This window comes from Acyrthosiphon pisum, unplaced genomic scaffold, assembly GCF_005508785.2.
Source record: "Acyrthosiphon pisum isolate AL4f unplaced genomic scaffold, pea_aphid_22Mar2018_4r6ur Scaffold_21966;HRSCAF=25449, whole genome shotgun sequence".
NCBI lineage: Eukaryota > Metazoa > Arthropoda > Insecta > Hemiptera > Aphididae > Acyrthosiphon > Acyrthosiphon pisum.
The window spans coordinates 466,178-483,909 of record NW_021771488.1 but is presented as its reverse complement, the minus strand read 5'-3'; the positions used below and the strand labels follow the sequence as shown (position 1 = coordinate 483,909).

Below are 17,732 nucleotides of genomic sequence, written 5' to 3'. Positions count from 1 at the left end.
ACGGTATTAAATATTACATGTGAGGTGAAGACTTTTTTTTAGTTGCAAATATTTTATAAATTCTGGTATACTATATGATATAGACAATAATCCCCTAAAAATAAAGAAAAAAATTATCTACGTGAACAGAGAAGCTTTATTATATCTATCTAGTCATTTTTATGTTTTTTTTATATTTTTATTATTCTCCTTTTCTCACACATATAAAATATAGTGTATAATATATATATACGGGTGCACACTTTTCTTTTTCTCTCTCTCTTTATTTTTATACTTTTTTTTTTTGATCCTACGGGCATTAAGCCTACTGCGGTCCAACTTCCGGTGACTGGAGATGCGGGTGCAGAGTGGAGAGAGGGTTACGGGTCTCTAGGGCTTATCCGGAACGGGCGTGACGGGTTTAATAAATGGTTGAAGAGGCACCTCGGTTCGAAGCGAACGCGGCAGTGACGGCGATAGCGTGTAGAGTCCGACGTGGTGATGAGGCGGGGGCCGGTGCGGGGTATCGAACCGCAGCGGTAGTCGCGTGCCATAAACCTCCCGCCAGCAATCATCTACGGCAACTGCTACCGGGTAGAGTTAACACATACATTACACGCCCGCACATGCTGTTCGAATATAATATACGTTAGGTACCTATGGTATTATTATTATTGTTATTTGTTACACTGCAGCTACCGAACGAGGTTAAAATAAGATATAAGTTTCATGTATTGCATTTTTAAAATTGGAATATTTGTTCTCCTTTTCACCGAAAATACATTACAAAAAATATTAATTTATTAATATGTTATTTGATAATTTGAATAATCATTTGAACATAGTGTTTTAATATGATTTTAGATTCTGAGACAAACGATAAATGTATTGATTTTACAATAATGATGTGTTATTTTTAAAAATGTAATAATTTTTTTTGGTGTTTGTCGTCACCTTTAAGAACAGTAACAATGGCTTAGATTTTCTTCAACAGTGTCTTTTCTGATAGGAAAGTGAATACTTTGGGGTGTCAAAAGTAAAAATTCCTAAGAGTTTTCGAAAGCGCAAGGAAAAAGAAAAGAAAAATTAAGGAAAAACAGAAATTTTTACGTAAAATTGGTTTTTGACAAAATCGATTTAGGTTTTTGGTATAACTAATTTTGGTAAAACAAATGACCGTAGATACATGAAAATTTCTCTGGTGTTTTTTATTAGCATTTTCTACAAACGATAAGATTTTCTAAAATATTGATTCGTTTTTAACTGTTTAAGGACATTTTCAGTTCCCAATTGTTTTTTTTTTTTTTAATAAGTACGGATGTAATTTTATTTGTTGGGTAAAAAAGCTCAAAAATTTAATAGAATGCTCTTAATATATTGTTAAAATGAAATTTGAAAAATATTAAAAATCCATGGTCACAATATATTTTTATAAGCATTTGAAGTTCAAATTTCGACAAAAGGCTGATACAAAATTGTGATTATTTTAGTTAGAAATTCCTAAAAATTTTTCTTTTTAAATCTAAGATTTTAAAATGTAATACAAGATTCCTTATTAGATTATCTACATTTATCAAAAAAAAAATGTTTACAAGCAAATCAAATTTAATTTTTCATATCCACCCACCCACCTTTTTATATTTTTTTTTATGTTTTTAAAAAATCACATTCCTATCTTGATTTAAATTACACATACCTTATACCTCCAATCGTGAATTATAATGTATAAACATTGCTTATATTGCTAATAAGCCATTGGCCAGCACGTTTCAAACTTTTTTATTAATTTCTAAAAAAAAATTATATTATCAATCGAATTAGCTAGCTAAGTCCAGAATTAACGTTCTTTAGAATTTTCCAGAACATATTTGTTGATTAATAAAATATGTGCACAATGTAGGTATTTATGTAACCCATACCTACTGATGCCGAAACCTCTAGAATCTGATAATGTATGATTTGTGATTGCATCATATTTATGAGGAAAGTAAACCAGTATAATGCAGGGCAATAATGTATTAGAATTTTGAATTCGTTGACATTATTTTCAAAAATAAAAATTTTAATCTAATTATTAACGGGACGTTACAGTGACATTTTTTGTCTCTGTCTTACAAGTGCGTAACATATAGTAACTTTTACGCTCAGCAGAACTCATTTATCTCCGTGAGTTTAAAATTACAGCGAATTGAACTCTCATAAAATTTAAAGGTACCTAAGACCTAAGATTATCTAACAATGGCGTGAGTTTTTTTTATTATATTTTAATTTTAAAGCGAGTTATATATGTATTTTAAAATTATAAGCTGTTTGAACATACTCATAACTCGCTTTTAAATTAAAATATCCAATGTCTATAGATAATAATATTACCTTTACATTTTATAAGAATTCAATTCGCTCTAATTTTTAAGCTAACCGAGATAAATGAGTTTTGCTGAGCGTAAAATTTGCTATGTTACGCAATTGTAAGACGGAGACAATAAATGTCGCTGTAACGTCCCACGGAGGACGCCACACGGGAATTTGTTGTTTCCGTCTTACAAACGTAAAACATGGCAAATTTTACGTTTACAATAACATATTTTACTCTGTAATTTCTAAAATTAGAGTGAATTTACATCTTATAAAATTTAAAAGTAAGTTTAATTAAAAGCATTATTTAGGGCATCTCAGAGGCTGTTGTTGATATTTGTATTTTTAAGCAAGTCACAATCATTTTTAAACTGTACATTGTCTGTACATTAATTCGTATATATAATAATTCGACATCATATGTGATTATTATGCCTTAAAGCATATAATATTATAATATAGATTGTCAATATTATTTTTAAAAAAAATAATGAATAGGTATAATATACATAATATACTTGTATATTAAATTATCTTATGCGACTACGAGTAGTATATATACTAAACATATGCTTAACATATCCTACTCGTATAGCACAACTTTTTTTAAATTTAGTACCTATGTAATAGTATTACATACCTACCTATATACAAGTGCTAGAAATTTAAAACTTGTTTTGCCGTAAGTATATAAATATTCAGAAAATAAAAATCGATTTTTATAAGAATTCGTGGGAATGTTAACCTCAATTTTTGTAAATATTGAAATGGAGCATTATAAATTATATTTCTACTTTTTGTAGGTAGGTAATATACACAAATTATTATTATTTTGTCAAATGTATGAAAGTGCATATTATATTAGTAGAATCTTGAAATTTCAAATGAGTTAGATAATTTATGAGTTTTTATTTAGATAACTAGTTAAAAGTTCCGTTTTTTTTTAAATAATAAAAAATTATATTATTTATAAATTATTTAATTGTAATTAGAAATTATTTATTGTATTTAAATAAACAGATAAATAAAAAGTCTCATTTAAAATAATGAAAAACATATATTTATAAAAAATAATTGACTGTTTAGTTTTTATGATATTTTACCAATAATGTTACATATTAAATACATAATAGTTTATGAGCGGAGAGATAAACGTATTGGTTTTATATAGTTTTTTTTTGTCTAACGTCATCCTTAGCAGAAGTTAAAATGCTTCAATGTTCAACATAGAATAGGTAGAAAAGTGACTTAGTACATTAGAGTAACTCTCACCTCTAAAGTTAAAATTATTTCCCAGTTCATTTCAAAATAACCTGCATGGGAAACAAAAAAAAAAGTGTTTGTCACTCTTCTGTACAGTATGATACAAGTGCAGGGTCACTGTAATGGATGGTGTTAAATTTGAATTCAATATATATGACAACGCTAATATAAACATCTGTTGCAAATTTCAAGTGCTTACAATAATTATTTTTTGAGTTACAGTAAAATTAAGTTTTCGTTTTTGTCAAAAATTGGTTTTGCGTAAAAATTCGCGTTTTTCCGTTATTTTTTTAAGGTTTTTCCTGCCGCTTTTGAAAAGTATTGGGAAATTTTCACTTTTGACCCCCCAAAGTACCAACTAGATTCACTTTCCTTTCAGAAAAGGTACAACTTTTGAAAATCGAAGCATTTTTACTGCTCCAAAAGTTGTCGTCAGACACAAAAAAAAAAAAAAAAAAAAAAAAAAAAAAACACACATCATTGTAAAATCAATACATTCATCACTTCGTTCAGAATCTAAAATGAAAATATGTTTATTATAATTAATAGTTGGGATCTATATGATCATTGTTCAACATGCAATAGAAGAATTAAAACTCGTAAATGGAAAATATAGGTAAACAATAATATTGTAAAAGTGAAAATGTACACTGTTGGGTACATTAAAAAAAATCTGGTTCTATTGGGTTTCAATATTTAGTTTCATAGGTACAATCAATAACATGATAGGAAAACATCTTTCTAAAAATGTAAAATTATCGGCATCGGGTGTCACGCACTTCAAATATGTACCAATTGGCAATTACATCAGTCATCACTGTTACATTAATGTGGAACATTCACGTTTAGTCGTTTCACAGATTATATAATCTGTGGTCGTTTTAAAAAATATCTCGAGACCTAATAGGCATCATTTATTTAAACATTCAAGCATTAAAAATAACTTATGTTTCAATACAATACTATATAAGATTCGATTAAGAAATTTCCCACAGTTAGTTAATGTTTTGAGATGTTTATATTATTTTTTATAATTATAATTTATATTTAATGTATTTTCCAGAAATTTGTTATGTATTGTATATACCAAAATAAAAATTATTCCCCACATATTTTGATGTTTTTGACGTTTTAGTACATATTTATAAATTTATAGTTCCATATTTATGTGGGTACTTACCCATAAATAAATCCATCCCTTCCCTATTTATGAATTTACAAGTCATAATAATTTCTAAGTAGGTATGACACAAGTCACAAATTAGATTCATAAAATCAAGCTTTCACATCTACTAACTTAATTTTTTTTTTTTTTTGTGGGGGGGGGGGGGTTAAGGCTTCAACTATTGAGTTTATTAGCTTGTGGTACTGTGGGGGAGGGAATTGTGGTTTTTGTGTAGTAAACACGTGTATGTGGTTTTTTGGCAGATTTTTTAGTGGGCTCTCGTAGGTATCTAGTATGCCCGGGTGGAGGATGGTAGCACTTCTCTCCGGACACCATAACTTAATTTGTTAAGCATTTATTTGTATACTATATTTGCAAAATATATTGATTATTTTTGGTTTCAATACCATATTTGTAAAAAAATTAATGAAAAATATATAAAAATGTTTTGTACCTAGTTTTGTTTGAATAAATGTTATCATAATATTATAATATATATTTTTAAACAAAAATATTTATATAAAAAGTATAATACTTTTTTGTATTGTTTTGTCCATATACTGTGCTATCAATTCCTATTTTGTTCTTAAACAATATAGGTATATAAAATTAGCCGAAAACCATAAGATGCCAGATCGGTAATTTAAAATAAATAACCATTTAGCTATTTTCCATTTTTTCCCTTATTTATTAAAAACTAATATCCTTCATGGTGTAATATCTATATGATTTAATTGTATTTATACTTAGAAAGCAACCATGTAGGTATTAAACAAATTTCTATGCATTGCTATAATGTTGTCAAATTTAAATGCAGACATGAATAATAATTCATTCTTTAGGTTCCGAGCTCTAGTTATTACAATTTAAATTATTAATATTAAAGTATAATATTTAAGTACATATTATAAATGTGTGACATTGGAGTCTGAAATTTTAGTCAAAACAGATGCTTAAGCCAATCTCAAAATTTAAATAATATTTAACTAGAGAAATACCAATTGAAATATATAATTGAATTTTTTTAAATGAAAAAAAAACTATTATTTTTAATAATTTTTCAAAAAAAATTGATGATGCATTGTACAAATGATTTGTTTAATTAATTATAATTTTTAGGTCCTAAATATTTAGTTTTTTTTTACCTATTCATGTCAGTGGCTGGAGGAGGAAGGTGGTGTAATAAAGTGAAGTTTGGTTAGACACACAAAATCCAATGAACTACAGTACCTTCTCCCAAAATAAATCTCTAGTTACACCTATGAAATTCAATACATACATTCAAAATATTGAGCAGCCAAATAGTTTTTGACCAGACTCCATAAATAAACATAAATATTAAAGCTTGCTCAGTTATTATATATATATATGTTAGAATAATAAATATGGATAAAAATACCAACAATACTTTCATCAGTTTAAAAAATATAATATATTCTACGTATAATATGATGAATGAAGATAATGTGATAATATTAAAGCATAATATATAAGTAAAACACGATACAAAAGTTGTTTAAAACATACCAAATAGAAAATTGTTAGTTTTAAATAAAAGTTTTTATAAACATTATAATGTGTGGGGCACATCATAATTAAATCAAATTCAACTTTTCACATGAAATTTTGCTTAGATACTAACTAAAATGATGCATGAATAACATAAAAATTAAAATTAATTTTTAATAATTTCAAATAAAACATTGTACCTATATTTGTACATAATGTATACACTATAAACTACAAAGTTTACAATTAAAATAGAAAAATGTATTGAAATAAATAATTTATACCACTAATAAATCCTCTAATAAAATGTAGTGTATCCTACTCAAATTATTTAAATGATTCTAATCTTTACCAATATTAGATTTAAAATATAAAAAAATAATTTAAATAATAAAGACAATATCACAATATTTTTAAAAAAAAATTTGTTGATTCTATTCCATAATATTTATAAGTATTATTATATATTTAATAGTACATATTCATTAATGGAATGCAAGTAAAAAATGTCTCAATCTAAATACATAAAAATAAGACTAATAACTTAAAAAAAAAAAATGTAAGTATTTAATTGATAAGGATTTGTTAATAATTTTACGTTATTTTTAGTTAAATTTAAAAAACATAAATTATACATCAGGAAAAAATTTAAATACTTTTTTGGTTTGTACTAAAAAAATGTAATAAAAGAGCTAATTAAATATATAAAACTCAATGTTTATAAAAAAAAAAAACCATATATAACTGGTAAATGTCAATGTTTTAAAGATGTTAGTCTTGTTGTTTGTACTAGATATTTATGTTATAGTACAAAATAGTTTATGTTAATTATTAAAAATAATAAATAATAATCTATTAAATATACCATCATACATATGAATTAATTATACTCTGACTTTACCCAGATATATCTTAGAAATTTAATTCTTTTCCATTATATTTAATTTCTTAAAATATACCCAGCAATTTGAATGGCATATTTAATTATGCTATAAAGTAGTTTGTCCATGAAAAAAAACATTAAAAAGCTTATAACTATGTAAATATATGTTCTCAGCTTTAAAAACTTTCTGAACAAATAACACCGTAAATATGTTAGTTAGTTTAAAAAGTGTCTTTTGTGTTGACAATATGTTACAGTCGTTGAATATCTTGTAGAGTTTCATGAAATCGGTTGATTTTGTGATATTTGTCTCGTATTTATAGACAAACTCAAGTTTCTGTTGTCGTTTTAGTGGGTTTAATAAATCGTTTGTTTTTGTTGTGATATTTACTGTCCTGAAATCATAAATGAAACAAATTGTAATCCGACTAAAAAGGGTTTTGAAAATATAGTTATACGGTTACAGCAGTGATGTATATCATTATCAGTTAAGTATATTATTAGTACACAGTTGGTTAACACTTTTATAACTTCTAAAAGTAATTAAATTCAATTAAAAATGAAAAATTATATTTAAATATGCTTATATTATGCTATACAAATTAAGATAGATGCTGAGAAAATTCAGCAAACCAGACTTTTTACTCTAAAGATATTTTTTTATACGTTTTAAAAATAACCAAATAATAAATATATGCTAAAAGTGTAAATTTGTATGTAATCTAACTAAAATCACCTGGACCCATCTGTTACATAATTTATATGGTTTATATTTTATTCTAAACATATTAATAGAGTAGGACATACTCGATGACATATATTATGAATAAGTATATGTATTTAAAGTGTTTAAAAAAAATAGATTCAGACAATCTTAAAACGATAATTTTTAAATAAATATAAGATGTATGAAATATATATTTTTTTAGTACTAGTATTATTTTAATTAATATATATGTTACGGAAATTATAGAGAATTGTGGATATTATATAGATTGTCTGGGTATTGTATATAATGAGCAATTTATCACGAGAAATGTGAACTTAAAAAAAAATATTCATATATTATATAATTAGAATATCATATAATATTTTGTGTTTACTATAATATCCAATATGTAACCTAATCAGTATACTATAATATCCAATATGCAACCTAATCAGTATACTATAATATGTAAGGAGTCCTTCATTAAAGTTGAAGACATGCCATAATTAAATATTACATTAAGTAAAGCAGCGAGGAAATTATCAATAGTTGGGTGTTCACTGGTCAGGGACATGATCGATGTTTATGTTTACAAAAATGTAAATCCTAAGTTACTAGACGATTTTGTACATCAAATGTGACAGGACTGCCATGTTTCAATAAATATAAATATTTATTATTTATTTTTATATAACGGGCACACGGCCCAAAAGTGCAATATTACATTTTACATACATTTAAATAATCTAATATATGGCAACAGAAAATAATTATAAATATCGGTTAATATAACATAAATAATACAACATTTTTACGACATAAAGTAATTAATAATTAACAAAACATATAATAAATGCAGTATTATAGACTAAATAAGGTAGGGTGCTCTTTGGCCAAACGCATCATACGATCAATTGGGTTGTTCTTACCATAGTTAGTATGATGGAAAGGAATTACAAAAGGAAAACATGATCTAGAGAAGCAGGTAAGTGGATGTCGCTCTGCTGTAAAGTAGACTACAAGTGGGTCATTGTATAATGGTTGTATTAGACTTGAATTCAATGATATAATATCATTGTATAAGAAAAACGATTCTGAGCAGAGACTGTTTGTCAGTCTGGATATTTTATATTTTTGTTATTATTTATTTTATCATGTAAGTTGAATTAATATTAAAAAATTATAATTTTTTATTCGTTTCTAAGGTGATAGACAAAGCGTTAGAAATTAAAAACCCATTTATGGCGTTTTTTTGTAATTTTCCGGTGGTTTTTCCCGTGGCATTAAATAACTATTGAGAAAATCGAAAAATGACCTCTCTAAAGTACCATCTTGATCCAATTTGCTAAAATATAAGGTACTATATGTTGAAATCGAAACACTCCTTCTGGAAGAAATTTTGTATACAGGATATAAAAAGCAAAAATAAACACCATGGTAAAAACAATAGCTTCCTTGCTCTGCTCAGAATCTAAAACGAGGGGGAACTCTAAAGTTAACTTGGGAGAGTAAGGAGGGAGCATCAATATAACCATTAATTAGCTTACTCAAAAACACTAGATTTGCTGTCATACGTCTATCAACCAAGGAAATCAATCCAAGCTTATTAGAGACAGGAAGGTAATCATGCTTAATGTACTGTATTCCTAAAATATTGGCGGCAGATGATAAGAAACCCCTCTGGACTTGCTCTAGATGTGAGGAGTCAGTTGTCGTGTACGGATCCCATAGAACGGATGCATACTCTAGTAAGGATCTTACTAGAGAACAATACAGCGTTTTGAGCAAGCAGGTCAGCTTAAAGTTCTTCGACGTTCGGATAACAAAACCTAGAGTCTTGAGAGCACTATAGCAGAATGACTCTATATGAGAGTGAAAATTTAGGTCAGAACAGAAAATTACACCCAGATCTTTTTTAGTAGTGACCATATCTATACTTGCGCCATTTATTAAGTATGCGTTTACTATAAGTGAACGACTCCTAGTAAAATACATAGACTTACATTTTCAATGTTGAATTGTAACCCAATAGATTTAAACCGCAACACAAGAGTATTCAACTCATCTTGAAGAGATATAAAGTCAGCAAACGAATCAATATATATATATATATATAAAATAATATTTTTTAATCAAATAATAATATATTACATTAATATTATAATCATTTGTTGCTTTAATGTAGGTTATGTTTTAATAAATCTCGAAATAGGGGCTTGGTGTGGTTGAGCATCGCCTGGCTCCCGGATAATAAATCACCCAGGTTCTTGGGGACGAATCCTTGTCCCGCATAAAAACACATGTTTCAACCTCCCTTCCACTCCCCCCCCCCCTTATGAGTATCACTCAAGCACTGATTAAATATTCAAAATCAGTATATTTAATACAACAATGTTTTGATTGTAAGTAGTGTTAGGGGATATTCTTGAACATTATATTTGTTATTCTAGTGTACTTACAACTTACTTGTATGTATAATATAGTAAATTACGTTTAAAAATATATATATGCCCATCGTTTTTAGCTATGGATATAAAGGTAAATTCCACACCTGTTAAATTAATCAACTATATTGCATGTACTTACTTATTTTACTTCTGGTATTCACATTGTATCAGGTTTCATACGTTTACGATTTGGTTCTCTGGGTTCAGCTTCCATTACTTTTAGACGACTGTTGTATACTTTGTGATCATTTAAACACTAAAAATATTAAATTACAATATGAAAAAAAAATGTTAAAACATCAATGCTAATATGTCTTAGCAACATTACATTAATAGCTCGTGTTGCACTTTCCAAATTATCATAAGTCACATAACCATAATTCTTGCCATCGATGACATTAATATTTCTTAAGCCTTTAAACATTTTAAAAGTATCTTCTAATAAGCGCATCGGAGGAATAATCGGTTTGCATACAAAAAATAATCTATAACATAACATACACAAATACAGATGGAATAACAAAAATTGGTATATTTACATTGATTGGATATAATTTTAAAATATAGACTAATTGTTATATAATAATGATAAAAATAAATTAGATTACAAATAATTTGATACCTGAATGAATTATCTGATGATGGCAAAAGAACTTTTTCATTTCCTCTTTTTGATGCTAATGGTGAACTATAATCATCCGCCAAACATAAAGAAGCTAAATAAAATGTTAAAAATTATTAAATATTAATATTAATAAATAAACTATTGCTATTTCTTTTTACCAGATGTTATACTAGCATTCTTAATGACAGCTAATGCTTTGGTGACAGTACTAGAAAGCACTTCTATATCTTTTGAAATTTTATTAGCTATAGGATCTACCGCTGATGAGATAGATCTATAATTATATTATTAATTGGTTAATATTACATTATTATACTATAATAAATTATAAAATATAATCTTACATAGAAGAACTACTGAATTCCAGTAATATTGGATGACCCGGTGGGTATTCAAATCCATTAATTCGACTTACAGCATGTTCAGCTGCTGCAATACTATTATAAATAACTTGATATACCTTCTTATCGTACATTTGCTATTTTAAATATAAATAAAAAATAAAATGTAGTATACAAATAATGTAATATACTAGGACTTGTTAAATACACTACCTACATTATTTTTAATAACCATAAATTAAACTTGTTTAATAATGATCAGGATTAATGTCGTAAATAATGAATATTAATAAACAATAACACTATTACAATAATAATTCACTAACAAAATTTTTCCATAATATTATACTGCCCTAACTTACAAAGACTTCAGTTATTGGCATGTAATGCCAAAGGATGATATATTAGAAAGATTATTTTTAATCAAGCACAAGTTCAAGAACAAAAAAAAAATTGTGTTATCAAGAATTATTAAGTCTATTATATTATAAAATTCAAATATAAAAGGTTTACAGTTATAATTAAAATTGTAAACAAAATAATTACAGCATTATTAATTGAGACAAATTATTTGATGGAGGTGCTGATTTAATTTACTATCATGTAAGATCTGTATTAAAATGTAATTATTATATATTTGTAAGTAGCATACTAAACAAATGTCCTTACATATTTTATATTTATGTATGTGCGACTGTATGTTCAAATATTACCTGTCTTGGTATTTCCTTAACTAATTCCAATTCAGGAGCAATATTCATAATTTTAAAAATTTCATTATATGAGACGATTGATGAAGCATAAGCAGTTAATACACTAGGTTCATCTCGGTGTTGATGTGATGGAGGTGCAAGCAGTGAATAACTACTAGTTGGATCTATAATAAAAAGTAATTGTTCAGTTATTTTCTGTTCAATTATGAAATTATTTTCATTATTTTTTTAAATTTGTATTAAAATAAATAGAACAGATTTCTGATTTATAGAATAGGTGGTCAAATTATTTTACAAGAATTTCAAGAAATATAAAACTATGTATGTCATAATGGTTTTGAACAGTTCAAACAGTTATTTATTTAACATTTATTACAATAATATAAAACATTACGAGGCCACTTACAAATGTTATAGCTCACAAATTGTATTTATTTCATCATTTTATATCATGTTAATCAATAAAGTTACAATTTATCAATTTTAACTTACAAATATTATCTATATAAACTTTAATTATCAGTGGACCAGTTTTTTTACCTAACATTAAGTACTTATTTGAAGTTAATGGACTCAAAAATATAATAGAAATGACCCTATTGTGTTCATTATAAATATTAATTAAGCTAATTATAAATTTAGTTATATTCTTTAAATACTAGGCTTCTTCAACAATATTGAATCACCAACTTTTTTTCGGAAATTTAGATATCATTAATCAAAATTAGTTTTTAATTTATAATTAAAGGCCTCTGGTCTTTGGGTATTCAGGTTACCGAATAAACTGATTTGAATGCTAAATATCTTGTGTAATATATTTTAAAAACAATTTGTTTACTAGCCATAACGATATTGATATTCTGATACCTGCATTTTTATTTCAATATCATACAAAACAAAATGATATCAATATTAAAAAATATATCGTTGAAGGAGCCTATTAAATACCAGAATAATTAATATATTAGACATTTATATTGAGTTACTTTTAGAATCAACATGTCTAGGATAAGAAGGAGGATATACAGATGGTCCATCATCATGTTTGGGTTTAGCAAAAACAGCTTTGTAATTTGGTCCACATTCTTCAATAGCTAAAGCAGCAGATGAAGCCCTAGAAAAACCAAACTAATTACATACTACTCTCTTAATTTTAATATAAAATATTTTATTTTAGCTAATAATGATTCTTACTTTGAATAAGTTATAAAAGCTATTCCTTTTGATTCTCCGGTATCTTTATTTGTAACAATATGAACTTTAGAGATTTCTCCATATTGACTAAAAATATTTTCTAAATCTGATTCCTTATCAGTTTTTGGTACAAATACAAATAGTCTATTATATTCCATTTCCGAATTGCTTCTTATATGACCAGGACTATTGATAAATAACATGTACAATTTAAAAATGCAATCAAATTTAATATTAATATTATCTAAATCTATTAGGTAGGTACTGATACAAATAAACATAATTTATAATATATATTCTAGTTAAATAACATCTTAACTTTGATTAAGAATGCCCAACCTGAATATTGTATTAATATAATATTATGTAAGTATAAAGTACCTTGTGGCCATTAAGACTTTCATCCGACGATTTGATGACTCTATTCTATGTCCATTCATTGCTTCGATAGCTTTGAAAGCTTCTGATGCTTTTGAATATTTTATATATGCAACTCCTGAAAAATTAATCATTGTCTTAACTAAACGGATAATTATATATTGATTAAGTTTTAATGTAATTTTTAACCTTTGAAATACAAATTTTTTAGGATTGAATTAAATAAATGTAAATAAGGCCAGTAGAAATTAAACTAACATGCCTGTTGTATTTTAATAACACAATAAATTGTATTGTTATAAAAAATAGTTTTTACCAGTTTTTAGAGCAATCAAAGTACCTATCAAACAATAGATATTTATAATACCTAAGTAAGATAAATATTACCTTTCACAGTGTCACTGTTGCGGTCTTTTACAATATAAATATTTTTTACATCACCAAAATTTCCAAACATATCTTTAAACTCATTTTCAGATATTGGGTGATTTTTGTCATATAATACAAATATTCGAGAGTTTTCTGGGTCGTTATTATCATTCTGTTCATCTTTCATTTTGAAAAATGACGTAGAACAAAATATTCAATTTATAAATACAATTAATGTTCAAAGATTTGAGATCAAAAATAAAATGATTAAATAAAAGTTTAAAGTAAGAGTAACTAATAAGTAATAATAACTATAAAAGCTAAACATTTTATGTGGCGTCTTTTATCAGTAATCAATTTAATCAGGTTAATCAGTATGACCAAATAAAATAAAGGAAAAACATGGTGAAAAAATATTGATCATTTGATATTTTTATTGTGTGAAACGTTAATAAATTGTTAAGAGAAGCAATCCACTATAAATTCCAGTTTCCAGTATTCCCATATATTTTGTCAGTACAAGAGGATTCCACTGTTGAAGACGCCACACGGGCATTAATTATCGTCTCCCTCTTACAAACGTACAACATGGCAAATTGTACGTTTACACTGTTTACAGCATCAAATTGTATTCCGTAATTTATAAAGTTAGAGTGAATTTACCTCCTATAAAATGTAAAGGTAGGTAAGAATATTATCTAGGCCCTAGATTCTTCTAAGGCATCTCGGAGGATTTTATTGATATTATTATTTTTAAGTAAGTCATGATCATTTTATAATGCACAAGGTAAAGTTTAAAAATGGTCATAATTTGCTTCTTAATAAAAGTATCAATACAATTCTCCGAGATACCCTGGATAATAATCTTACCTTTAAATTTTATAATAGGTAAATTCACTTTTATTTTATAAATTACGGAATAAAATGTGTTATCGTGAACGTACAATTTGCCATGCTGTACGTTTGTAAGACGGAGACAACAAATGCCCGTGTGGCATACTCTTAAGCTGATGATGTCAGCTCACTGTTTATTTTCCCTATCTGGCCAACACGCAACATACAAGCCCGGATTAAGACATTTTGAGGCCCAGGGGCCAAAGTTTTAAATGAGGCCCCTGTAAGAAAAAAAAATATTAATGTATACCGGGGTGAAGTGACCAGCCGACGTATTATGAAAGTATACCAAAAATTATGAAGAAATACCCTTTAAAGATTGGGTCTAACTTTTTTATTTTTTAAGTTATGGGCAATTAACTTTTTTTTTATCAAAACCATACTTATCACGCATTTGTTTATATATCTTCAAAATTTTTCAAAATGTTGATGTAGTTTTTATTTTATTTTATAGCTATTTAATTGTCCTATTAACCGACATAATATGCAATTGAAATAAAAATGTGCTAATTATTTTTATTTAATTAAAAAAGTAGAATAAGTTGGCAAAAATAAGCATTTTTTTTAAAGGAAATCGTGTATTATTCCATATAATGTATTACTTAGTATGGGTTTTTTGTTTTTTTTTATTATTCTACTGAATTCTACTAAATAATTTAAAAACGTTTTAATGAGATGAGAATTTTTCTTTGATGGAGGGGTGTGCATTTATACTCAAACATGCCCCAGGCGTCAGATGAGCTTCTTACAGCTCTAGTCATAGTTTTGTAACGGGACATAGGTAACCATTTGTCATTGCGCCCCTATAATTCTTTCCTACATCTCAAAATTTTTTGTAGAAAACGCTTCTTTAATTTTTAAACTCTTCGATTTCATATGGTATAGGTAGTTGCCCTTGTATTTCCGTATTTATCATTAACCTCATGGCCGGTGGAAGGGTGGGGGGGCAAACTGGGCTACAGCCTAGGGCCTCACGATTTATGGGGACCCGTGCTTTAGGGAGGCCTTGCGTTCTTGCGAAAATGTGAATTACGAAACCATTATAGAACATTTTGCAGCTTAAAAAAGTAGAAAAAATAATTTTAAGTAACAATTTAATTATTTATCAAACTGTGACGTTTATATTAAATAAAATTTTTAGTGAATAGTAAATTAGTGTTATTTTATATATTTATTCATACAATTATATTATATAAAAAAAACAAAATGTATAAGTATATGTAATATATTACTTACATGGTTATATCATTATAATGTACGTATAGTGGGTATAGTTATGACTGATGAGCAAAAAAAAAAAAATGAGTAACATCAACAACAAACATAATTTTATCAATTTATAGTAAAATACTACCAATATAAAATGTATCTTTTTGGTTTTCAGTGATGATTTGTAAAAACTTTTTTCAGGGCCCTCTAGAATATTTTGCCTAGGACCTCGCAAAACCTAGCACCGGCCCTGATTAACTTACATATAATAACCATAGGCGCAATTTCAACTTTTGACTTGGGGGGCCTAAATATGTATATTAAAGGCAATTAGATCATAACAATATAGCATATTAAAATTGTATCTCCTAGGTTTTTTTGGAGGGGGGGGGGCTACGGCTAAGTTTGGGGGGCTTAGAACCATATACTGTAATAGGAGCTATTTATACCCATACTCGACATTCGTTTTAGTGACTATCCAAAAATGTTTTTTTTTCCTTTTCCTTTTTATATTTAATTATTTAAATATTCTAAAAAAAAAATTTAAACTTCTTAATATATCTAACTAATACTATACCTATATCTAATATTCGTTTATGTCTATATATTATTTTGTAAATATATTTATACACAATATAATCTATATATATATATAAATGAATGTATGTGTGTGTGTGTGTGTGTGTGTGTGTGTGTGTGTGTGTGTGTGTGTGTCCATATTACCATGGCAACCAATTATATATTATTTTGAGATTTTCGTCGGTTTGTGTCTCTGTATTACCATGGCAACCAATTATATATTATTTTGAAATTTCCAATGGAATGTTTTGTATATAAATGGTTGCCATGGTGATATGTAAAACATATTATTCGTATAGAGTTGGCAATTTTAATGGGCAACGAAGTGAACGGGATCAGATACATTTATATATATATAGATTAGACCTCTTTTCTGAATATAGACTAATTTAAAAAGGGAGAGGACCAACCCCGGGAGGTGCTCAAACAGGGATTTTAATATTTTATATGGACATTTTTGTTCATAAAGGGTTGCAATGTGTTTTGAAGCTATTATAATAAGGATTATTGGTTGCTGGGAAACGAAGTGCACGGGATCAGCTAGTAATATATATTATTATTTTTTTTTATACTGATGACATCAGCAGTTAGGACTCTATTTCCCTTGCTCCCTGAGATGCTGCTATCATATCTATTATGTACCATGAACTAAGATAATCTTAAATTTATCTTTGGTCTTGCCTATATCTACTCCTTTCAATGAACTTATATATTTGTAAATTACGCTTACTATTATCATCATTATAGTGATTAATAACGATCCTAAAATCATATATATATTACGTATTTATATTCCTATTTAATTTTTCCCCTCCTAATGTTGTCGTCATAGTTATTTCTTTAGTTTTTGCATTTGTTTCGTCGAATGTAAATACTATCATGTACCGATCTAATATCATCTGTTATATGTTCCGGGTTGTTCATTGTTTCAGTGATTTTTTCATGTTTCCTATGTGGTTCGATTATTTCCTTAATTTGCTTTAGGTTGTTTTGTTTTTCAGTTATTCGGTTATTCCCAAATCCATATCAGTAATAATTTATGATCTTGTGCTATCAACCTCTGTCAATTTCTGTATTTTATTAAGTTAATTTTTTGAGTTAATTCTATTAATTATGCTTT

General features: G+C 26.9%; 1 protein-coding gene across 1 annotated transcript; it reads right to left on the bottom strand.

Annotated features, from left to right (window-relative positions):
- Window positions 1–7,399: 7,399 nt before the first annotated feature.
- On the bottom strand, window positions 7,400–14,280 carry LOC100161105 (RNA-binding protein 45). Its single transcript, XM_001944975.4, has 11 exons — window positions 13,949–14,280; window positions 13,565–13,679; window positions 13,184–13,369; window positions 12,976–13,103; window positions 11,990–12,153; window positions 11,280–11,413; window positions 11,094–11,209; window positions 10,933–11,026; window positions 10,639–10,795; window positions 10,450–10,566; window positions 7,400–7,549 (listed from the first exon to the last, which is right to left on the bottom strand). Exons 1-10 carry the CDS (start codon window positions 14,115–14,117, stop codon window positions 10,468–10,470), a joined length of 1,362 nt encoding a protein of 453 aa, XP_001945010.1. The 5' UTR covers window positions 14,118–14,280; the 3' UTR covers window positions 7,400–7,549; window positions 10,450–10,467.
- Window positions 14,281–17,732: the final 3,452 nt, after the last annotated feature.

Coding starts and splice junctions, on each gene's coding strand:
- LOC100161105 (XM_001944975.4), bottom strand. CDS start 14,117: ATGAAAGATGAACAGAATGATAATAACGACCCAGAAAACTCTCGAATA. Junction 13,680..13,948: donor CAACAGTGACACTGTGAAAG/GTAATATTTATC, acceptor TTAATTTTTCAG/GAGTTGCATATATAAAATAT. Junction 11,414..11,989: donor TTAAGGAAATACCAAGACAG/GTAATATTTGAA, acceptor TATTTAAAATAG/CAAATGTACGATAAGAAGGT.